At 45.2% G+C, this 24448-nt stretch overlaps 3 protein-coding genes across 4 annotated transcripts in view; 1 reads left to right on the forward strand and 2 right to left on the reverse strand.

The window, feature by feature from the left end:
• LOC122714337 (transmembrane protein 132C) overlaps positions 1-21627 on the forward strand; it is a 54319-nt gene extending 32692 nt beyond the window's left edge. Inside the window, exons 2-10 of one of the 2 annotated variants that reach the window (XM_043935596.1) lie at positions 131-1223; positions 6446-6589; positions 9707-9971; positions 12921-13064; positions 13124-13948; positions 14091-14529; positions 15052-15497; positions 15626-15909; positions 16017-21627. In XM_043935596.1, coding sequence (XP_043791531.1) covers positions 131-1223; positions 6446-6589; positions 9707-9971; positions 12921-13064; positions 13124-13948; positions 14091-14529; positions 15052-15497; positions 15626-15909; positions 16017-16782 — 4406 coding nt within the window. In that variant the 3' untranslated portion in view covers positions 16783-21627. The remainder of the gene's footprint in view (positions 1-130; positions 1224-6445; positions 6590-9706; positions 9972-12920; positions 13065-13123; positions 13949-14090; positions 14530-15051; positions 15498-15625; positions 15910-16016) is intronic. The other variant, XM_043935597.1, reaches the window with a different exon arrangement.
• On the reverse strand, positions 6760-8110 carry LOC122714339 (dentin sialophosphoprotein-like). The gene has a single exon (XM_043935601.1). The coding sequence runs from the start codon at positions 8025-8027 to the stop codon at positions 7032-7034; it is 996 nt and encodes a 331-aa protein (XP_043791536.1). The 5' UTR covers positions 8028-8110; the 3' UTR covers positions 6760-7031.
• Positions 21628-21807: 180 nt separating the features above from the next.
• Positions 21808-23285, reverse strand: LOC122714340 (39S ribosomal protein L16, mitochondrial). The gene is made up of 7 exons (XM_043935602.1): positions 23115-23285; positions 22996-23037; positions 22844-22909; positions 22610-22767; positions 22390-22521; positions 22172-22282; positions 21808-22089 (listed from the first exon to the last, which is right to left on the reverse strand). Exons 2-7 carry the CDS (start codon positions 23033-23035, stop codon positions 21874-21876), a joined length of 723 nt encoding a protein of 240 aa, XP_043791537.1. The 5' UTR covers positions 23036-23037; positions 23115-23285; the 3' UTR covers positions 21808-21873.
• Between the last annotated feature and the right edge of the window lie 1163 nt (positions 23286-24448).

Genomic DNA, 24448 nt, shown 5'->3' on the forward strand with positions numbered 1-24448 from the left:
CCGTTATCTTTTCTCCTCGAGAGATAGATAGATCCTTTTTTTAAAATCATCCCGCCCTCTCTACCTTTCCATCTCCAGGACCTACTTTTGCAACTAACCGCTAATTCGAACAATCGATTGGAATTTTCAGACGTGGCGGCCTCGGTGGAGGTTCACTTCGAGAACAAAGATGGCGGATTTTTCCTGAAGCACATACCGAGGCAATACTATCCCGTGAGAGGGGATTCCATCTCGGCGATATCTCCATCTACGGGGACGTTATCGAACGGGGTCCCATCGCCTGCGCCTGGCTCCGTCCTCTCGATAGACAAATTCACCGTGTTTCAGACGAGCGAGCCGGTGTCCGTGCGGGCGACTTACGGCCCATTTAGCACGAAGCAAACCGTGCCCGCCCGTTACATCGTGCCGGATCCATTGGACGCGCTGCCCGGCCCGGAAACGAGGCGGAATCTGACGGCTGCGACGATTCTGGACGCGCAGGAGTTGGGCGCCCGCCACCTGGACATGTCCGCCCATCTGGTCGGGAACAGCGTGCCCCGCGACTCGCCCGTGCTTAGAGTACTGTTCCACGCCGGAAGCGAGGCAGGCGGAAGGCGCCAGTTGCTTCTTGCCCGCCATCAGAGAGTGTGCGTGGTTCTTCACGCGAGCCTGGCCACCCCGTCTAGGACCACCGTCAATAGAAACAGCGGAAGAGCTTACTCCTCTTCGTCTTCCCCATCCTCCTCCTCCTCCTCCTCCTCCTCCTCCGCTTCCTCTTTCTCGAGTTCGTCGTCCACTTCCGCTCTAACGGCAGCCTGCAGCCCGGACGGGGAGAACGGAGTTTGCTTGGCGCAGATCACGATACCTGCCGATTGGTGGGCACCGTTACCACCACCGGACGCTTCCGGCCGGGTCAAGGTCGCCAAGAGCCTGCCCAGGCTCGTGCAGGTCGCCTACTCCGTGCTCGAGCCACGGACGGAGGAGGCAGGCTCGGCCGACAACGGGGCAGCCTTCTGCAGGCCGAGGGTCCAGATTCAACCCGTCACGCCGCTCGGTCAGGTGCCCCTCGCTCCGAACCGGGCCGATTACAAGGAGCTCAAGGCCGACGATTCGCTCACACTTCTGGTACCGCACGGCCCCCTCTATCCGAGGTCCCGCTTGCACGTCCCGGCGTTCCTTCATCCGTCCAAGACCACCGACCCGAGGCAGGAAAGGGCGCCGCTCGTCATCGCAGTATACCTTAGGTGAGAAACTATTTTCTCTCTCTCTCTTTTTCTCTTTCTTTTTCTTTCTCTCGATAGAATTGTTCGCGGTGAGTTATATTTCAAATCGTCGGGGACGGCTCTCCAATCTCTCCCAATTTCTTTCGTTTCTCGCCAATCGTTGGAAAAGTAATTACGAAAAAGACGAAGCATTTTTCGCAACGGGAGAGGGGGGAAGGGAATTTAGCGGTTCGAGATTGCGCGCGAATGTTCGTGGGGGGCTTTTTCGTATCGCCCCCCCCCCTTCCTGTTTCAAGTTCAAGATACTCGTTGCTTGTATATATATATATATATATACTATTTGCCAACTTCCATACCGTTTTTCCGGTATTTGAAACCGCACGATGAAATATACCGAGCTCGAAATTCGCTTTGTTCCTTTTTTCCTTTTTTGCGCGCGCGCGCTCGCGAACATCCTCGAAAACAGTTTCAAAACGCGCCCCGGGAGGCAGGAAACTAGGGCGGGGGAGGGAGAAAAATTTTCTAATTGGACGAATTGTCGAGCACCCCCGCGCAAAGTTACAACTTTTCCATTGTTAGTAAACTCTCTCGACAGTTTTCCCCCTCGTGGCATTCCGCTCGTGCTCGCATAAGCGATTCCACGGACTCGTGACATCGGTGCAATCGGTGTCCCATTACTTCGACCAGTTTCGTCGTGACCCGAATTCTCGCGCTTCGATTCGAAATCGGCTCGATAATTGGCATCGTCGAGTCTGATTCGTGGTGGGGAAAAAGAAAAGAAAAAAAGAAACGGTTAAATTCATTTTGGGATTCACGTCCCAATTTTCCTTCGACCCAATTTTTCTGGCACCCGAGAAACCGTATCCCTCCGTGGAAGAAAGAAACGCGAGCGTGACGAAACGAGACGCTTCTTCTAACCGTTTCGAAATTCTTCCTCCCGAAATCTTCCCCGAGATGAATCCATCGGCCGAGATGGAATCAATTTCCTCGGGGCAATTTTTTCCCCATTCTCGAATCGTTCCCGTTTTTTTCGGGAACGAAATCGGTGCCCGCGCTGTGATCGATATCCACGCCGGAATGGGAAGATCGTATCGAGAGAATAGATTCGCGAGGAAATATCAGTTTCCTGGGGAGGGAACGAATTAAACCTTATCCCCTAACGAGAAATCTGTTAAAGGTGTCGCGATCCTCTCGCCTAGAAATTCGAGGGAGTTCAAATTTCGTTGGAGCGCGTTCGCGCTTCGACCTTGCCAGATAAAACTAATCTTCTCTCGCCCGCCTCTTTCTTTCGGTTTTCCCTCTTATCTAAAAAAGAGAAGGAAAAAGAAAACGTTGATTTATTTCGCGTATCGCGGCCCCGACTTCCTCCAAGAATCGACGTTTTATTTTTAGAACGGAGAGGGAGGGAGGTATTATCGGGTTCCACGTCAGTCAGGAATTTCGTATAATCCGACCGCTCCCGGCCAGACATTTACCGCAGTTCTCGATATTCGCGGATCTCTTCGAAACATCTCTCTCTCTCTCTCTTTCTCGGTTTCGATTCGTCGAATTATCGGTCGAATTATCGGTGACACGTTGCGAAGCTTAATCGAGCGAACGTTCCTCGCGGCGGATCGGCGTTACGCAATCGAGCGGGACGCGTCCGTTTCGTTTGGGGATCGATCGCATCGAGTCGTAGCAGTCATTGAATAAATTGTGGCCGCAGCCCGACGCCGGCCGTTCATCAATGCGATTCGCCCAGCTCTCCTCTTTCTCTCTCTCTCTCTCTCTCTCTCTCTCTCTCTCTCTCTCTTCAGATCGGCCCGATAACAGCCGCTTTGCACGTCGCCGATTTGTATGTAAATGCAAGGGCCGATCGCCCCGCGGAAATAACTCGAGTCCAACGTTGTAATTGCACGTCGATGCGACGTTTCGTTTTGTCGCCGTTTCGTGTTCTTGGCGCGGGGGAAGGGAGGGAGAGGTTACGAAGGGAGGACGCGAAGGGATGCACACCCTTTTGCATCGCCGGTTCTTTTCGAACGACCGGCCAATTCCCGCGCCCCACCCCGGTTAAACGGATGGCTAGCCTCCCCTTCGGGAGAATGGATGGCCAGCAGCCATCTTTCACGAGCGAATATCGCGAGCGAACGCAACCCTAATTCGGGGCAAACGCGAGGTTAAGTTAATTAGCTCGGCTCGCTCGAGGGGGTTCGTTCGTTTCGCTTCGAATAATCGGCCTCGAACAGGTGTAATTCGATTTGGAAAAAGACGAGCTCTCTCTCTCTCTAGGTCGGTGTTCCCGTTCCCCTTGACCAAACCCTATCGATCCCCCGAGCGCAGGTCCGCGGGGCTGGAAACGGAAGACTTACTCGGTCCGGTAAATCGAATTCATCGAATTCTCTCGTTTCGTCGAATTAACGATCCGTTTTCCCCCGCATTCGTTCGCGCATACCTATTTCCCCTATTATTTCTTTTCACCATATAATTCGGCCGACGCGTATCGATCTCGCGTCTACTCCGATGACTTCTGTTTTTCCAATAATCGCGTATATAGAGTTATATTCTGAAAAAGGAAAAAAGCGGAGAGAAAGGACGCGCGTGAAGGGAGGAAAATTCCAGTTCCAATTACTATTACTACTCTACTACGTTCTGTTCGCGCGCGACGAGGAAAGGGGGGGGAGGGAAAGGAAAACGAGGATATTACCTGACCCGAAAGCGGAGAAATAACGACACGCAGAGACACACGAGCATTGAAAATTGTAACTGCGCGTTTTCACCGTCGGAAAAGGGGGGGAAACGAGGATCGCGTAAAATTCTCCTCCCCTCTCCTCGCCTCCTCGTCGAAAATTCCCCGCGAGGATCTCGTAAAAAAAAAAAAAAAAAAAAACGCGAATGCGCCTCGAACGCGCTCGTAGCAACAAACTCGAGGGCATGGTTCCCGTAAACGAACCGCGAAAGATACGAGCCGATACCCGATTGGGGCGCGAGGCGCGAGGCGGAGGGTGGAGGGGAGAGGAGCGCAGCGTAGATATTTATCTAGCGTGGCGTCGGATAGACGGCAGCCATCCTCGCGCATCGTAACTTCCCCGTAACTCCGACCCCGTGACCCGGTCACGTAACTGGAGCGTGAATTCTCGGGAGCAAAGACTCGAAGAGAGCGTAGGCGAGCCGGCGTCGCGACGCCAGGCAAATGTCCTTTCGAGTGACGAAGCCAACGTCGTCGAGCTTTTTTTTCTTTTCTTTTCTTTTCTTTCTTTTTTTTTGGTATCGCGCGCGACATTTAGTTTCGTTCGATCGTTCCACCGTCGTTTCCTCGTTTAATTCTGTTCGTATTTGGCAGCGAATTTTTTCGAACGAGATCAAAAGAAGTTTTTTTATTTTCTCTCTCCTTTCCGCCCATCATCCATACAGTTGGATGATATAGAAATATTTGATCGATAATCGCGACGAAGAATTCGATTTTTAATTACGACGAGGATTAATATTTTTAGTTATTTATTTTTTATTATTATTATCTTTTCAACGAAGAAGATTCAGAAGGCAACGCGCGCGTGTAACACATCACGCCTCTGATTAAAACGCATTAGCGGACCGGCTCGACTGTCGACATTAATCCGCCGTTTTCAGGGCCGTTTTAATTACTCTCGTTCCCAACCAAGAGATTTCATATCTCGTTATTAATCGTCTCGATATCGCGCCCCTCTCCTCGATCTTCTCCGTTTTTTAAATCACAATCTTGCGACGATTCCTCGCGCTTTCATACGCGCGGAGAGTTTCTTTCGCGTCGTGATATCGCCGATACGGCCGATAACCACGCCACGGTGATGGTTATATTTCGTGGAATATAGCCACCAAGGCGAGAGAGAGAGAAGCGTCATCCGTTCGATCGATCCGTTCCTCGCTCCCGTTCTCGCAATTCGAATTCCTTTTTGACTTTAATTTTTTACTACCAACTCCCTTTCATTCTTTCACCGGATTTTTTCACCGTTTCGTATCGATGTCCGCCAGCGTCACGTATTCGATGTATCTTTGTTATCGCGTGCGCGACGCGCGGGATGACCCTCGACCCGTAATCGAATCGAACGAGCGAAAAATATTTTTCAAATACGCAAACAAGAACAGCAGGTCGGATTTTCTAGCGGAGGGGTGTTGCTCGGAATCGAGAGAGAGAGAAACAGAGAGACAGAGAGGCACGTCGAGTGGTGGACGATCGACGGCCGCGTATGCGCGCCAATGCCTCGGGAGGGGGGGAAAAAAAACAAAAAAAATACGTAGGCCGTCCCTCGTCCGAAGCGAACGATTTGTCTAAACGCGAATAGCCAGCTTCACCGGCCATATTTCATCGAGCTCGAGGAAATTCAATTTCCAATCTCGGTACTTTGTAATCGAGAGGATAAGACGAGCGAGCGAGGGGGAAGGAGGTGTTCGAGTTGTATTTCCATTTACGTGCATACCGCGGATAGGATGTTTCTTTTCTTCTTCTTCTTTTTTTTTTTTTTCGCGAAATGTCACGATGGAGATTACAGATACACGCCACGACGGAGAAACGTGGCGTGTAACCCGATGCAAAATTGAAAATTCTTACGTAAGTCTATCCTTTATCCTGTTTCACCGACCGGGTGGCTGCTTTCCTTCCCCTTCACATTCTTCGAAATCGCGTCATTTCTTTGCGTTTAATTCCGCGGTTTCGAATTCGCGCGGGAATATTATTGGAACGGGGGCGTGAGAACTGAGGAGGAGGTCGGACGAAAATCCGATATGCTCGCAGTCGACGTAGTCGAATAGGATAATTGAAAGAAGCGAGGGGAGGTTGGAAAAATTGACGAGGTGTGTCCGTATTATTCCAACAAGTTGAGCCGATAATTGCCGCGTTGTGCATCGATTCGATTATGCTCACGGTTATTGGAAAAAGTAGCGGGTTATTATTTCACCCTTGAACCTCTCCGTCTCCGTCTTTTCCGCGTTCGACCGTTTCCCTTTTCCATCGCCGTCTTCCGTCACATTTTTTCCCCCCTTCCATCGTTTCTTCCTCCCGATTTTTTACTTCGCCTCGTTTTTCTTGCCGCTCGCCTCGCCTCGCGATTCGCCTCGACGGCGACCGTTTCTTCGCATCGAATTCGCTTTCCGAATGATATATCACGCTCGATTCGCGAGCGTGTGGGGGAGGGGGAGGGCAAGAAAGTGACAAAAAAAGGATTTATTATCCGCGCTAGATATCGCGATTGACGAAGACCTTTTTTTTTTTTTTTTGTTAATTTTTACAGGGCCAGAGTGAAATCCGGCGTGAAAATCTTGGACGCATCGTCCAGCAACCCGGACTGGATCGTCGACAGCAAGATCAACGCGAAGAACACGATCGCTACGTTCACCGCTAGGCGAAAGGAGAATGCCTCCCGATTACCAAGCGCGTAAGTGCGTTTACGATTTTTTTACGATTTTTGTGATCGAGATCTTTCTCGATTTCACGAAATTCCACGTATATAATAAAACTTAGGAGAGGAGAAACGGGAAATAAAGATTAATCTAAAGGCACACTTTATTTATCATAGCAATTTTTAAAGAAGAAAAACGTCAGTCATAAGTCATAAATATATACATATATATTGATAGAATATACAGAAAAAGAATGATGCGATACACATTATCTATGATGAAATAAGTGATGCAACATATTTTATTCTATTTTATTTATTTTTTTTTTTTTTTTTTTAAATTTGCGTTATCTACGAACGAGCAATTCGTAATAAACAGAATACATATTGCGGCACTCGCTGCATTTTTCCCCTCGTAAATTACGACGTTCGTCCGCGTTTTCGCGTGTTTCTTCTTTTCCGTTTCTTCCAACCCTCTTCAATTTTCTCGTGTCCTAAATAAAGTATGAAAATCGCTTTCTACGAAGTTAAAGAGATCACTATTATTTGATTTCTTTTGTCTTTTTTTATCGGGGTTATTCTTCTCTTCGGAAGAGGATTTGCTCGCTGAATCATTGTCCTGTCCATCAACATCTCTCTTGTACTTTCTTGTGCATATTCTATTTTTGCAATCATCGTCGCTCCCATTGTTATCGTTGTTATCGTTTTTATCGTTGCTATGGTTGCCATCGTTGCTATGGTTGCCATCGTTGCTATGGTTGCCATCGTTGTTATCGTTGTCATCGTCGTCATCGTTGCCATTGCAGTCGCCCCTCTTCTTCTTCTTGCGTCTCCCGCAATCATTGTCATCGCTGTCATCGTCATCGCTGTCTCGGTTGCAACCGCCCTTCTTCCTCGACTTCTTGCGTCTCTTGCAATCATTGTCATCGCTGTCATCGTCATCGCTGTCTCGGTTGCAACCGCCCTTCCTCCTCGACTTTTTGCGCCTCTTGCAATCATCGTCGTCGCTATCGTCGCTATCGTCGTCGTCGTCGTCGTCGTCGTTGTCGTTCTTCTTCTTCTTCTTCTTCGACCTCTTCTTATCGTCGTCGTCATCGCTGGAACTGCTGCTACTGCTGCTGCTACTGCTGCTACTGCTGCTGCTGCTGTCGTCGTCGTCGTCGTCGTCCTTGTTGCATTTCTTCTTGGCCGATCGCTCCAACCTAGCGGGCAAGGTTCCTTCTTCTCCTTCCTCCGTTAAAATCTGTACGACGTCGCCAGTCTCCCTCTTAGCCTTATCCTTCGCCCTTTTTTCCTCGCTGCTGCTATCTTCTTGGCTGGAGGACGAGTCAGCCTGCTTCCCCACGGCTGTCCTCCCTTGCGCTTCCTCCACATTCTGTTGCTCGATCAGATCGGCCAAGGGATGCGCTTCGATGATGATCGTCGAGACGAGCACGACGGACAGCACTACGATTAATTCGATGGGACCTCGCATCTCGCGAAAATAATTCACCAGCTCCGTCCGCGATATCAAACTCGTCGGCACGTCTATTCGGCCTCGGTCTTTTATAGCGTCTTATACGTAAGTGCCGCCGGACTGACCGATAAACTCGCGATCGAGAGGAGGACTTGGTGCATCGAAAGATCAGTGGCGCTCAATGGAGCCGGGGATCCAAGATCATCGGATTATCGTCGCGTATAGCCACATATTATATTCCTTGCGGCGCGCGTAATCTCGTTGCCACGAGTATTTCTCGAAGCTTTTCGGTAGTAAGTGGCGCTGGGAGCGATCCTCTTTGCGAAATTCAAGAAACAATTTTTCGGACGCGTGAAAAAATGGGGGATTCCAGATTGAAAAGGTTATCTCTGTGGAAGGTAATAGGGTCCGGAAATATGCAAACGACACCGTAAACCGTGGAAAGGAGTGGAGTTTTGAGGAAGGGAGAGAGAATTGGAGAAAGAGATTTTATCGTCGGTGTCGGAAATCGAGGCGCGAATTTACGAGCGAGTGAGAATCGCTGCGCATTCTAGACGGCGTTATCGCCTCTGCAACGATCCGTTTTGATTTTCCCTTCCCTCCGCATGGTTTTTACTTTATGAAATTAGTAAATAGTTTATTAGCCACGGTTTTGGATCATCGATCGCGAGGATGCTGAAACACTACGCAATACTCGTGACCTTTGTTCTCAATAAGACACTCATTTTTAAAGATCTCACTATCGTTTTCTCGGATCGATCGACCCCGCTTTCCTTCGTGCCCCGCCTCTTTCGCTAATTTTATTCCTTTCCCCCCATTTACTCCTCTTGGATCACGTTACAATTTCTATTCCACTAACTCATTGTCTGCTCAATTCTAATTTTTCAATCGCTTTTCTTAATCTATCTCAAATCGACATATCTCGTCTTTCTTTTTTCATTTTTCTTTTTTTCTTTTTTTTTCTTCGAGATGTCGAAACTTTCGTGTTTAAACTCGTGTTAAAACGATTCTTGCGACTCGAGCAGCGAAATTCTCTGGAAATTTTCAAATTGGGAAAATTGGTGGGGAAGAGGGTTGTACCGAATCGTAAAGAAAACCTCGTCGTCTACCTAATAACCGGTCGATTTCTTCCTCGATTTAAACGGGGCCGCTAAGTTCGACTCGGGATCGATGGATGGAAACACTTTGTAACGCGACCACGTTGCGACGTGTTACGTAACACCAACGACTTGTAACTGGAAATACCCTTGACGCGAGTCTCGTTGATTGTTCAACGAAATTCTCGTTACCTTCTCTTCCACCCTTGATAAATACCGGATACGATGATGCTTTAACGTTCTCCAACTTCTCTTCTCGTTCTCTCGTTTGCTCCTCCTTCCCACCATTGAAGCCAACTGTTACAACCTTGATGAACTTTGACGTTTCGCTCCACTCGATCGTAATTTCGAGCGACCGAAATTCTGAAATATATATATATATATATCGATTCTCAGAAAATCTCTCGTCAGTGAAAACTGATCCTCGAAGAGATGGAAATAATTCATCCATCGGTATCGCGCGCGTGTTCGAACGTTATCGATTACGAGGGGAATTGGAACATTCGGGCCAATGAATCTTGCACACACAGGCTATAATTATTCCCCCGAAATCGGGGAGACCCATCTAAGGTAAGAACGCGTCGTCTTTGTCATTTCCAGATCGGCGGAGGAGATCCTGACGATGCTTCTGGAGGCGAGCGAGGAGGGGATGGAGGGGAATTGGGACGGTGGTCGGATCGTGTGGAGCGTGCGTTACGCTTTCGACAACGGGTCCCAGTTGAACGGGATGGATCAGCTGCAGCAGAGGCTGCAGCAGAGACAGATGCAGCAGCATCATCATCATCATCACGCCGAGAGGCGGAAGCTCCAGGTTCGTCTCGAGATACAGAAGGACGACATACAGGCTGTCCTTCCTATATCTAAGGTGAGCTTCTTGTCCAAAGTTAATAGTTTGTCTTTCTTCTTCTAACGTAGAGATATACGCGTACTTCGATATATATATATATGTGTGTATATACTTCTTGGTTAAGACTCGACGAGATAAAGAAAACTTTTTATCTTCGAAACTGTAAAATCTTAAATTACACAGTTGCTCATTTAGTCGAAGCTTTTTAAAAAGTACGAAGAAACGAAATGATTATCAGAGAGTTGTATATACGTATATATATATGTACTATACTATTAACAAACGAAAAACGTTCTGTTTTCGTTGTTCGATACGCGCGATCGAGGAACAGTGGCGTAATAAAAAAGAGCTCGGTGAGTTCACGATTCCACTATGATTTTTTGGAAGACAGTGTCGGGTTACCCGGCCATTTTCATTCACCCGCTTATGCCTCGAACACGCATTGGAAATTCGACGATGGGATCCGCGATGGAATTTTCGCCGATTCAAAAATAAAAGAATCAGTCCGTTGAAAGGGGACCAATATCGCTACCACTCGACGACAAAACCGATTTTCAAGCCAGCCAATCCACCCCTCACGCGTTCCTCGCTCTCCTCGAAAATCTCTTGAAAAAGAATCCACTAAGTTGGCCGATAACCGCTGGCAAAAGTGCCGAGGATCGATACGAAAAGCTATATATATATATATATATATATACACACACACACATATATATATGGTATATATGGTCGTCTCACGACCGATCCTTTCTGCCGAACCGAACGTTCCAAGACTTGGAATTGGGGGCATGAGGGGACAAGGAAGGGAAGAAAATTGCAACGGACGACCAAGGATGGCGCGCGTATTTATGCGAAAAACCAGGGACGAGAAACTTTTACTTTTTCCCTCCCCTCTCCCTCTTCGATAACTTCGCGTGTTTGAAAAGCGATCTTTCAAAGTGACTTAAATATTCTTTGCCGCCGTTGATGAGAGTAATAACGAAATAGATTTTCCGTCTGGCGTCAAAGAAAAGGCCAATCGAATCAAAGCTAGCGAAGGGTTACGTTTCGGCGTCGTTCTTCCTCTCCGGAGATAAGGCGCGCTTCTCTCGTGTTTTTATCATTGGCCAGGCTACGCGATACGTGGTTGGTGAAAATTTATTCGATTCCTTGAGCGGGGAGGATTTCGAAAGCTTGGAGATCGCCGAGCTAATTGATTTCGCTCCCGAGTTTCTCGAGTCGTTCCATCGATCCGCCCCGCGACTTAAAAAACGAAATATCGGCAAGCACGAAGGGGCAGGCAAGGTTGTGTACACGCGACAATCAACAGAAAGATCCAGTGCGCGAGCTAATTGATTAATCAGTTCATTAACTCTCCTCGCGTATTCGTTGGAAAGGGTCGTCGAGGCGGGCCAAGCCGCGTTTCTCGGGAGCGCGCCGTTTCTTGATTATCCGTACTCTAATTGCCCGAGTTTTTAATTAAAAGAGACACCCTCGCCGCCTCTCGTACTCCTCGAGATCCATCCTCCTCGAGGTAAAAGCTGCTGGTCCGGTAGCTTAACTCCGTCCCACCAGTAGGTGGATTTTCGCGCGTAGCAAGCCGACAAGATCCCCCGTTTAATCAACGGAAAGGGAGGAAAATATTTCGACGATGGCCGAGGATTTAACCCCCGTTCAAATATCTGGGCCAAGAGGGATCGAAGAAACGAAGAGAGAGGGAGGTTCGAGCCCTTTGAGGAGAGGCCCTCGATAATGCATAGCTAAATCTCGTACACGGAGAAGCAAGGGGTTAAGTAGATCAGAGATTGCCGATAAAGTCGAGCGACTGTACACTCGACTTAATACCGAAAACTTTCCAAAGGGTGGAACTTTGATTTTCCATGGGCGATCAGCCGCGTCTCGCTTTCGATGTTTGTTTTAAAACACCGCCACCCCTCCCCCTTCCCCTGTTTGCACGTTTGGTCACGAATTTCTAAAACCAGCCTTCTCTCGCGTCGACTGAATGGGACTCGGCCAAAAGCGGCAACAACGCCGGAAATTCGATCCAATCCGTTCCACTTTTCTTTTCCCACCGGGGATCGCTAAATATTAATTTAATTGATATCCCCTGTCTCGAGCGACCAGGAAGCTCCACCGACCAGGAAAATAACGATAATAAACCCCCTTTGGAGGAAACGGAATTTTCCATCCGACGGTCGAGGAAAGGGAAAGAAGGATGCACGCGGGGACATCCGTTTCGATCCGATTCGCGAATCGAGAGAATATCGAGCGGCCGTGGAGGGAATATTTTATCAGAAGAGGGGAGGAAAAAAAATATCCGATGGAGACACCGGATTCGGAATATTTTTTTCCCTAAGATCGAGCTCATCGGTGAGATCGAAAGAGAGATAGATAGAGGGATATATATGTATACGGGCACACACGTAGAAAACGGGAGACAAGCGGTACGTGTACGTGGACGCGGATAGAGAGCCGCTCGGGGTCAGAGATTTAAATTCCCTCGCTGCAATATCCGAGTCGTTTGATGTTCCTTCCAAAGGGCGGGCTGTACGGAAGCCAACTTGGAAATGGCTTCTCGTCCCCTCCCGTCCTGTCGCTCCCTTTTCCACCCACGATGCCCGCCCGCCCGCCGTTCTAAAGTACATACACACGCCAGTCGAGGGTATGATGTACAGGCCGCGCGCAGAATAACTTTCATACCCGATCCACGTGTATGGCGAATGGCGCGTATAGACAGGCATGAAACGGAATAGATTCGCCTAGGCCGAGCGAGGCCCTTTAAAAGCCCTTTTCCATTTCACTCGAGGCCATCGCTCGACGAAATACCAAACTTTTCCGACGCTGTCGCCCGCTCGGGGGCAAACAAAAGCTTCGGCTGAAACGAATCCTCGCCCGTCCCCTCGGATCGGCCCTTTCCTGAAACGTCGCGTAAGGGAGGGGCGAGGAGCAGCGATCGGCGCTCTAATACGAGTTCGTTCTCGCCTCTAGAACTGGGAGGTGATGAACACGGCGGTGTTGACCGGTCGGCAAGTATCGCAGGGGATGAAGGTGTTTATCGTGAGCCAAGCGGGAACCGTGGCCGACGTCACCCTGCAATCCTCCTGCCACTCGGAGGACGAGAGTGTGCTCAAGGTACGTGGGTTGGTCGTTTTCGAGAGGGGAAAGAGGTTATACGATATCCTTTTTCACAGGTATCGTCCTCTTGTAGCAGCGTGTACGTGGACGGGACGGAGATACGAGGTTCGAGCAACGCTTCGGTCCTCGTCAAATACGGCACGTACACGGGCCTGGCTAAATTCACAGTTTGGATGCCGGAATTTCCTTTGGAGATGACCGTGGGAGATACGAGATTGAGCCAGATCAAAGGGTGGAAAGTGGCCGAGGAGCACGTAGCGGGGACGAAAAGCAAGCGCAGTTTGAACTCTACGCTCTCGCGATCGAGCGAGCCGAGGACGAGAAAGAGGAGTGCCGCGGAATTGGAGGACACCTCGATGGATATCGAGGACGCGGACGTGATCCTGGAGGAGGACGAGCAGGAAGAGAGATTTCGCGGGAACGATAACTGGGACGCTATTAACTCCATCGATAGGGGGCCGTCGACCAATTGTAGGCTCCGTTTCCAGCAGAGCCCGGTCGAGGTGCACGCGAGATTCCTGGCCACCGACCACGATTCCGGCAGGGTCTCCTATTTCGTGAATCGTCGAACTTGGCTACGAGTGACGGATCTGGTGAACGGGATGCTCCGCGTTTCGGATCCAAGGATCGCCGATCTGTTGCAAGGAAGGATCGTCCAGGGTCGTGGGGTGGGGAGAACGGAAGTGCAGGTTCTTTCCCCGATCACGAGCAAAGTGATCGGCGCGAAGGAGGTACGAGTGGGCAACGATCGAGTGGCGATCACCAGGTTGTCCGTCAGGGTGGTATCCGGCTTACAACTGACCATCAGCCCCGATACCGCTATAGAGAATGGATACGTGGCGGAAACGTCGGTCACGAGAAAGTTGACCGCTCAATATCAGGTATATATATATATATATATATATATATATATACACGCACACACACACACACACACACACAACGCGGCGTTTCTTTCTTATTAAAAATAAATGGAACTCGACGAACCTGAAATTTCTCAATCGTACGATCTATGAAACGTAGGAGGGTCTGTTGGATATAGACGTGGAATTCTCGGACGGTACGAGAACACCGCTGAGAGAGATCGCCGTCAACGACTATCATTTGTTGGTGGAGAGTTTAGATCCGGAAGTGGTGGCGTTCGCCCCGATGGTGGCCTCCCATCATCCGCGAGTGATCGCAGTGGGCGAGGGACGGGGCGATTTGTTACGAGTCAGTCTTCAACTGGCGGATGCCTGCCGTCTGACCGGCAGGAGGTCTGGGAAAGGGTCTCAAAGGGCGACCGCCGCCACCCTTGCCACCGCTTCCGCCAACGTCGAGGTGGACTTTGCCTCGAGCGATCTTCCCAACCGACCCGAATTCGTGCAGAACGACGGAGGTGGAACGGTCGGCTCCCATCATCACAGGGAGAGGAAGACAAGCAGGGGAGAGATGGCGCCCGATTTGCACGACATCTTAATCGGTAAATAGATCCTGTTCCATCCTACGTGGTCTATATGCCTGTGTACATCGCGTATACTTCTTTCGTTCTCGAACGTTTTAGTAGCGCTTCAACTTGATTAACTCATATATATATATATATATCCTCGTTTATCGATTACGAATCGCCTCGATCGCGATAAAAATCGTTTTCTTTTCTTTTTCTCACCGCTTTCTTTCACCATCCTCCGCCTTTCTTCCGTTTTCCCTTTTCGTATCACTTTCGTCGTGCTTCTCGTCATTTTTCTCGTCGCTCTATTCGACCCCTTTCCTCTCGACCCTTGGCAGCGAACTGACAGGCGAAAGACGCGTTTGACGTAGCGTAGACCTGTCAGCGCGCACAAGGTCCATTGCCGTGCATGAGGCTGGTGGTGTGTCGCTTTTCCGCAGACAGGCAGCTGGTGTATACGCGGCTTGCCACAGTAGCTGCCGCGTTCTCTACTCTACCAGTACCGTTTCTCACTCTTCTCCTCTCTCTTTCTGTCTCTTTGTTTTTTGTGCAAAGGGCTACCGCTGAAAGACGAGAACGGGCACGAGCACGAGCACAAGCACGAGCACGAACCTTTGGTGCAGGCACGGCAGCACCGCACCGCTATAGCTAATGGCATGTCTTCAGGAGGTATGGGCGGCGTCGGGATACGGCACCACGGAGGGGCGCGTATGAGTCCGCTCGAGATCGGGATGTACGTCCTTCTCGCGGCCTTCTGTTTCGCCATCGTCGTCTTCGTCGTTTCCTGCGTGGTCTACGCGAGCAAGTTCAAGCCCCAACCGCCGGATTCCCCGTTAGCCGGCTCCGCGCTTCCCGTTCTATCCGGAGCAGCGAGGGCAAGAGCTGCGGCCAACCAGTTGGCGTCCGGGAGAAGACCTCCCAGAGAGTCTACAACGAACGCGCACGATTGGGTATGGCTGGGGAGAGCCACCCTCGAGAGGGCCGCCTGCGGGCCGCAACAGGTATTATATTTATACGAATGATCCATCACGGATACATCTCCCTTTCCTTGGCGAGTGAATTCACATTGGTGGATCGTCAAGAGAGGAGAGAATCCCATTCCGTTCCACCAGTCGTTCCGTTGTTCCAGGTAAGAGTGACCAGCAATCCTCTGGCTGGTGAAAACGAGGGAGAAGGAGGTGAACTGGCCACTTGCTTCGACAATCCGAACCATATCGAGCTACCGTCGGCTGGGCAGCGTAGCAACGGATCGAATGGGCCGATCGATACGACCACTTACTGCAAGAGAGACAAGATGCCGCGAAACAGTTTCGTTGCGAAACAAATGTCGAAGCCGTCCACGGTTGTGTCCGCTACCACGATCCCTACTCCACCATCCATGCTCACGTCCACCGTCACTTCCGCGCGGAATGAGTAATTATCTCAAATTACTTTTTATCCATCCATCTGTTTATTCGTTTATCTTTTAACGAAATAGAAAACTAGAACGTTTGAAATGAACGGTGTATAAATAATCGTAGCAACGACGATATACCGCCACCCCTACCGCCACACGGGATACCCGTGACCGCCGCAGCAATGGGTCCAACGACGACGACGACGACGGCGGCGGCGGCGGCGGCGGCGGCGGCGGTGCAAGGTGGCCCTGTCGGCGCGACGACGGCCAACAACAACGGGAACGAGGATTACAAGCCGCCCGTGCCGCCGCACAGGAACACAGGCGTGATCGTGCGGGTACCGGAAACGCCGAGGAAACACCGGCACAGGGCATCGAGCGGGAGCGCGGGCGTGAACCAGCAACACGGGAACAACAATCAACGGCACAGCAAGCAGATTCATCATATGAAGCCGCATGGTAAAGCTAGAGTTGGTAGCCCGAAAGAAAAGGACGCGGAGGAAGAGGAGTTCGTGGAGCTTGCGAATCACGACGACAACAGGCACGTTACGAAGGACGTGAGGGGAAGGGAGGTGAAGAGGGCGACGATCGTCGGTAATCCAATGTTCTCCTCGTTCTCGACGAACGCGGTCGCCTCCTCGATGAACGTGTCTACCCCGACCGTGGTCTCGTCGTCCTCGTCACCGCCTAACTCCTCTCCGTCCTCCTCCGCCGCCTCCTCCTCCTCCTCGTCCTCCTCCTCGTCCTCCTCCTCCTCCTCCTCCTCCTCCTCGTCCGCGTCCTTGTCCCACGAGCAAGAGGAATCGGTTGCACTGGACGACCTGAACCTGGGCATGGACTACAACCAGATCATGCAGTACTTCGACAATTTGAAAGAGTCGAACGCCTAGGTAAAGGCGTTCGGCCTCGAAGAAGGCCGAGTAGTCAAGATCGATACGAAACCCCGGATCCATCGTTGAGAATGGATTGGAGAGGAGAGGCATCCGGGCCCGGCCTCGTTCTCCGCTTCCTCTCTCGCCGCGTAGCACCGTTTTCGCAATGGAGAACCACGGTGGCCGGGCTTGGGCCACCGCGCTTTCGAAACGACGCTCCGGACGTTTCGTATTCTATAGGCTATAATCTAGTCAGCTTCCTAGCAGCACATCAAGAATATCGCGCAAAAAACGCATCGACACGCGAGCCACACAGAGACATACGAATACACGAATACATGCGAATACACGGGAAAGGAATATCGAAGAGAGAGAGAGAGAGAGAGGGAGAGAGGGAGGGAGAGAGAGAGAGAGAGACGCGAGAGCGCAAGCTATAAGAGGCGCGTGTTCAGTGCGAGTAATCGAGTAATAATACGTAAAGGTAATACGCAACGTTGGACATACGACGTTCTCATACATACACACATACATACACACACACACGTGTATACACACGCAGAGGCTTTAAAAAAGAAAAAAAAGGTGTGATGACCGGTGGCAGGGGTAGGATAGGTAGATCGCGCGCTCGATTCGACCAGCTTTCTTTCTCTTTCCTCGACGATCGATCGATCGATCGACCGCCGATCCTCGCTTCCGCCTCCGTGCGCTATCGATATATATGTATCGATATAGCCCTTTCCTCGCGGCAATCGAACGAAGGCTGCCACGTTCCTGCCATGCGACGGGGCATTCGCGAAAAAGTGGCCGGACAAAAACCCGGGCTCTTTTGTCTCGAGATCGATCCTTTCTGGCCTCAACCACCAATATATATATATATATATATACCTCGTCCTTTTTTATTCGTATTTCCGCGGCTTTTATGTTCATCCGCGCTCCGTCTATCCGTCTATCCGTCGGTTCCTAACAAAAAAAAAGATAAAAACTGTTTTTCTCTCGAAAACTTCTCTCGTTTTCACTCGCTTTATCGTATTATTTTTAAACAATCGCTCGCTCACTCGAGTCTTCCCGACCGTAAATTATCCACCAGTCGAGTGGAGACCGTTATAAGATCGATATCGAGACGAACCGATGCCGGAAACAGGGCCGATTTACTTTTCCAATTTTCGCCGGAGGGAGAAAAAGAAAAATAATAACGTAATAATATTTATTCGATCGTCCGTACGTCGTGATGTTTGTAAATTTCTTGCTTCGTAAGACTGTGTACATATATATGTTATATATATATATACATATATATATATATATATAAAACGCGATCTGAACGCATGTTAATTATGGATTGTAAACAACAGATTTACAAGATCGCAAATTTGTATGGCATATTACTTCGTAGAGCAAACTAATCGGCGCGTCTTTAAAAACCGCTTCGAATAAAGACGGAAACGCGATAAAAAAAGGGCCGCGTGCACCTTTCTATCCATTCGTAAAGCGTTTCCCCCCCTCTACTACTTTTAATCTTTTTCGTTTTGTACGAACACTTTTCCAACAATAATCACTTTTCCAATCACTAAGTAGTATCAAATTCACCTTTTATCCGCTATCATATGTTCTTTACACACACGTGTATATATATATATATACGTATGTATATATACATATGTATGTATATATACATATATAAACATATCTGGAAAAAAAAAAAAAAGAAAAAGAAAAAGAAAAAAAAAACACGAAGGAAAAAAGAGAGTTTCGTTGGAACTAAGAAACAAGAAATCTTTATATTGCGATTCGTCGCGACTATTGACTTATAAATTATTATATCTAATCGAGCTGCGAAGTGGGAAACGCTAATTTCCTTAGAGACGAACTCGAATTGCGGCCCAACACGATACAATTATCGCTTTTAATTATTACACCATCCGCCCCCCATCGATTGGATTCCGCAATTGTGTCCGCGTACGTGGCATCGATCGCGAGTGATCGTTTTAAACGTTTCGCGAGTCGGTGCACGTGCTTCCTCGCGCGAATGCAAGCGCGATCGCATCTGTGCCATCGTTAGTTAGAGACGCGTTTTCGTTCATGTTCGTCTATACACATATATATATATATATGTATACATACACATAAACACAGACACACATACACACACACCTGTATACTTGAGAGAAAGAGAGACTGGACAGACGAGTATGTGTGTGTGAGAGAGAGAGAGAGAGAGAAAGAGAGGAGAGAATGCATTAGGGAGATATGCAAAATACACGCACACCTTATAGCCTTCGTTCTTCCGCACCGATTTGATTTCTTCTTGCGAATCCAATCGTACGTCTCCTTCTTCCCTGCGATCACGTACGTATTTACATAAGTCGGAGCAAACGTACGTAAATATTTTCTATCCGTTTAATATCCGCCGAAAGAAATTCTTCTTTCTTTCGAGAAGAAATCCGAATTTAAAGTCTTTGTTCAAGATCGATAGAATTGATTTTCCTTTTTTTCTTCCCTCCCCCTCCTCTCTTTTGAATTGTGTAAAATGTGTAAAAGAGGATCGAACGATTAGATAATCGAATCGATCAGATGACGCAGGGATACGATACGTAGAGAAATCCACGAAACTCTAAAGGATCACTTTATCTTATATCTAGGCATCTAAGGACTACGTGTCTAAGTATGTATGTATCTGTAAGTTGTGTGTTAGCATGTCAAGCGTGGGATATAGTGATGTAATGCCGTTGAACAGAATGAGAAAAGAGAAAAGGCGCTCGAGTCGGCGTCTAGAGCGTCGAGGCGCTTAATCAACGTGTGGGCCATGCATGCATGTTAACCCTTTGCGTTAAATTAGTCGATAAGTGAGATTGATCTTTTATTTAAATCGCACCTTTAGATATTAAATTCGAATTTAAATTTACATTCCTTTATCTTCAAACAATTCGACAATTTCGAATTGAGAATCCTTTGGATCTCAATTGAGGAGGATATACAGCAAAGGGTTAAAGGATGCTGCAGACAACGTAACGATACCCCGCCGAAAAAAATCTAGTCTTATAGCGTAACTAATGCATTAATTATTAAATATTAATAATAAACGCGAAACATCGGCGATCTACATTGCCTTTCGCCCGACTACTACACGTATCCTCGAATCGTCTGGCGGGGTGAAGTGGTGGCGCCGTATTCGCAGCTCTGCCCGTGGCCATTCTTTCCCTTTTCCCTCGAGGAGCATCTAGAAGACGACTCCTCGCCCATCCGAGATGGCGGGACGTTAAACGAATCAATCATATCGAGTACCGTGAGTGAGAGACGCGCTAATTACTCCTTAATTAATCATACGCCAGGGAATCCCGTCCTCGTCGGGCGGAGTCGAAAAGTAGGACGAGGAATCCCACGCAGAGCCGGAAATAAATAGTATTTACGATAGAAAATAGTGGAGGAGCTTGCGGAGCTTGTTTCGCGCGAAACGAACGCTGTTTAATGTTCGCTTATCGCGATGTTAAAAAAGAGAAAGAAAGAAAGAAAGAAAGAGAGAAAGAAAATAAGCGAAACCGCCCCCGATTCGCCATTACACTATCAACGTACAAACGATCTTACAGTTACTATTTTTTACTTAGAATACTATTTCCTCCAGCTCTGGCTACGGCCAAAACATTGTATATACACGCGCAACTCCTTATTTTTCTCGTTGAAAAATCGCAAAAAAAAAAAAAAAAAAGAAGAAGAAGAAAGAAAGAAAAAAAGAAAGAAAGAAAAATAATAATAATAATAATAATAATAAAATTAAGAGATACGACGACGTTCCTTGGTTCGCTTTCTACAGCTTTATCCGTTTCGTTCGTTCGATCGTTTTTGGAATGCCTCTCGCGATCGTTTCAATCATGATCGTGAATTGGTGGATATAAAATTATATGAAAGCATGAAAGCATTTTGCAATTTATAGCGCCGAATTTTATAATAATAATACTCTCTCGAGGAGCTTTGTTTAAAACAAAATTCGCTGATCCTCGAGACGAAAGCAATCGCAGGGGATTGCCCTGTTTAAATCGAAACTGCCGGTCTCTCTTTTCTCCTTTTTTTATTTTTGATAAGTTCCCATCGATCAGGGAGGATTATATTATAAATATATAAATATATATATATATATATTTTATATTATAAATATATAATATATATATATACATATTATATATATATATATTATATATATATATATACATATATTGTAATAGAATATCGTCGCAATGCTGACTCTGCATTCACACACATTCCTCAGACATGATGTCGCTGTATCTACGTTAAGTGTGATAAATGCGGATAAAATAGAATACGAATGACGAGGCGTCGACGGCAATGACGGCGACGGCGACGGCGAAAAAGACACGACGAAGATGGCGATGACGATCGCATCCACGACGACAATTCCAAATAATCGACGATGCTGTTGCGAATCACTATCTTCTCGCTGATCTCTCTATTTATTATTCTTCTAGCTGGCATGGATTTATCCGTAAAATGCGATAGGAAGTTTGTACTTATCGATTTCTGTATTTATTGTAAAGTCTGTATTTATTGTATTACAAAAATGATTATCCTTATTCTATCACGATCATAATCATCGTTGCTGTTATTGTTATTGTTATTGAGATTGTTGTTGTTGCTGCTATTGTTGTTACCGCTGTTTTCGATGTATTTCGCCTCGTCGTTGGGGTTGCCGTCGTGGTGAACGTCGCCATCGCCATCGGTATCGGCGTAATAAACGATACGCTAATTAAACAATAAGATACGACTATCGCCTACTCAATGTACAATATGTAGTATTTACCTGTTGTTACCACCAAACCGTCATCAAAGATATATAAAATATTGTAATTGTAACACATCGGTGTTGCTCCAATTCTACTCCAACTCCACACCTCCATTTTTAACGAATGAAAATACGAATTTATAGTTCGAAAAGAGGTAAGTAATAGCGCATTACTTATCTAACAAGATTTTTCGCATTGATAAAATGGGAATAGGATAGAGGAAGGAATAATAAATAATTATAAACGAATATATTAAGAACATTTATTTATTTTTCATATAATTAAATATTCATACATTTATTTATACATTTTTAAATTAAATATATTCATTAAACCATTTTCTGTCGTATTTCGAAATCCAGTTATTGCAACCGAGCATATTATTTTGAATTATGTATTTCCAAGTCCATGGGTTTTGATTTTCTTCTTCTGTTTTTTTCTTTTTCGCTTCCATTTTATCCATAATTTCTTGATTAACTGCCTTAGCGTCAAATGGCAGCCTTTTCGCAATATTTTTTAAGATATTTTTAACCTAATGAAGTTATTTAAAATGTCATATTTATATTAAAATAATTGATGAAAAATTAAATCGTTAAAATATATATATTATATACCTCGAAATATTCAATGTTTCCTCCAACTTCTATAATAACTTGTTTCGCTTTTACCGGAGTAGCGTAATGATCTATATTTCCTTTACCAGAACCCATTCGTGATCCATGACTCTGTACAATATATTTTTTATTAAATTTTAGTTCTTTTTATATAAATTTCAGCAAATCTACTTATTATTTTATATCAACTAATGTAATATATATATTTGTACAAGAACCTTCATAGTTATTGGTTGCCAAGGGCTAGGCACTCTCCATATTGCAAACACTTTATTATAATCTATATTTCTTAAAATTGTCATACGGATCATTTCAAAGTGATTAAATTTCATTCTACCACCACCAGTCGCCTAAAAATATATCTTTTTATATTTGATCAATCGTATGGATAATTTTTTTATTTCATGATTTATTCTCTTACTATTATACCATACTTACTATTATACCATATTGTTTATGTAAAAGGGTATTATGATATAATTCTGGACCACGCATTAATCTCAATTTTTTCTGCATTTTGAAAGGTCTTATAGAAGCTGGATACTGAGGTACTTTTAACACAACTCTGAGCCTTTTACGTTCAGGATATTCGACATCTGCAAAATATGAATATGTAATAAATATATCTTTTAAACTTAATTCTTTTTATATTAAATTATAAATTTGGAATACCCATTTTAGGTACTGGTTTAAATGATTTTACTCCAACTGCTGGTGCCGATTTAAATATAGAATATGCTGCAAAAATATAAACATTAATAAAAACACAAGTTTTTTTAAAGAGAGAAATAACGATAGAAAGAAATAACCATTATAAAACTTACGCGACAGCAATAGTTTAGTGATATTTTTATAAATTTGCATTTCTACGATGATTATTAAATTTTATTTTATTATATATATTTTATTGTGAAAATATTTAAATATTTTATTATTTTCTAACCTTTATAACCTCAAACGTCTTTTATATATTAAATGTCGGCTTGATATTGAAAGTGTAACACTTCTATATTAAAGTTTAATAACTTTAATAAAATAATATTATTGATTTGCTTAACAAATTTTTATATATTTTCCATCTTTACGAATTCTAAAATAAATATACACATAAATATATACATAAAGACCAAAAACTATTCTTAAAATTACCAATATATTCACAATAAAAACACTAGATATATATAATAAAAAAAATCATCATTGAATAAATTTAAATCAGTATTGCCATATCAAATTAGTCATAAAATATTCAGAAATTTTATATTTTTATAATAAAGAATATAGATCCAATTATATATTAAATATATTATAAATAATATAATATATTAATAAATAGATATAATATCGTAATATTTAAATGAGTTTCTTATTTAATGAATTTCTTCCCAACACAAGATCTTTTATTACGGTTATATGCCATAAATATATTTTTATATAATAAGAAAAGTAAAGAAATTATTAAAAATGACATCAAATTTTTGGAAATTTTTGTCCAAGTGAATTTCGAAAGAACGAAAATTTTAGATAAAAATTCGATTTTGTATTAGGAGGACATAACTTAAAAGGAGTTTTTTTACATTTATCATATATGTATCGTACTCATTTTTTGACCATTTTTCTTAACGTTGCCATTTCTTTTACACCTTTAAAGCCTTTTTTTTCAGAATTTAAATAAATTTAGATGAAAGCTGTCATTTTTAGTCCGTTTCTTATCATTTTTTTTAATTTTTTAAGAATTCAAGAATCCATTGAGTACTGTATTTTTATTATTTGAAATATCTCGATTGTTTTTAATAGCCGATTACGTAATATATTATACCGGATGTCCGTATAGTATTATCTGATATATCACGCTTATTTTTGGAAATATTAAAAAATGTTTCAAATAAAAGTTAAATGGTTTTGAGAGGGATATATCTTGTTTTTATTTATTTTTTTATATATAGAAGCGTAAAGGATTTATTAAAGTGAATGTTGTTTTTTTAAATAAAAGTATACACTTTTTAATACTCCAGCTGATGTATCCTGGCATTCTTTATAAAAAAGTATTAAGACATATATAGCAAAAAACTTATAGTTTAGAAAATAATTAAATTTAACTAAATATCTTTTAAACTAATTGTTTTTCACCATAAATGGTCCTATACATTTTTATAGAGAATGTCAAGATGCATAGATTAGTGCATTAAAAAGTATATAATGCTATTTAAAAAAATAAAGTTGGACTCGATAAGTTTTTTATGAGTTTATCTATAAAAAAATTGAGGACACCAGAAA

Source organism: Apis laboriosa, unplaced genomic scaffold (assembly GCF_014066325.1).
Source record: "Apis laboriosa isolate Shangri-la unplaced genomic scaffold, ASM1406632v1 scaffold29_cov151, whole genome shotgun sequence".
Lineage (NCBI taxonomy): Eukaryota > Metazoa > Arthropoda > Insecta > Hymenoptera > Apidae > Apis > Apis laboriosa.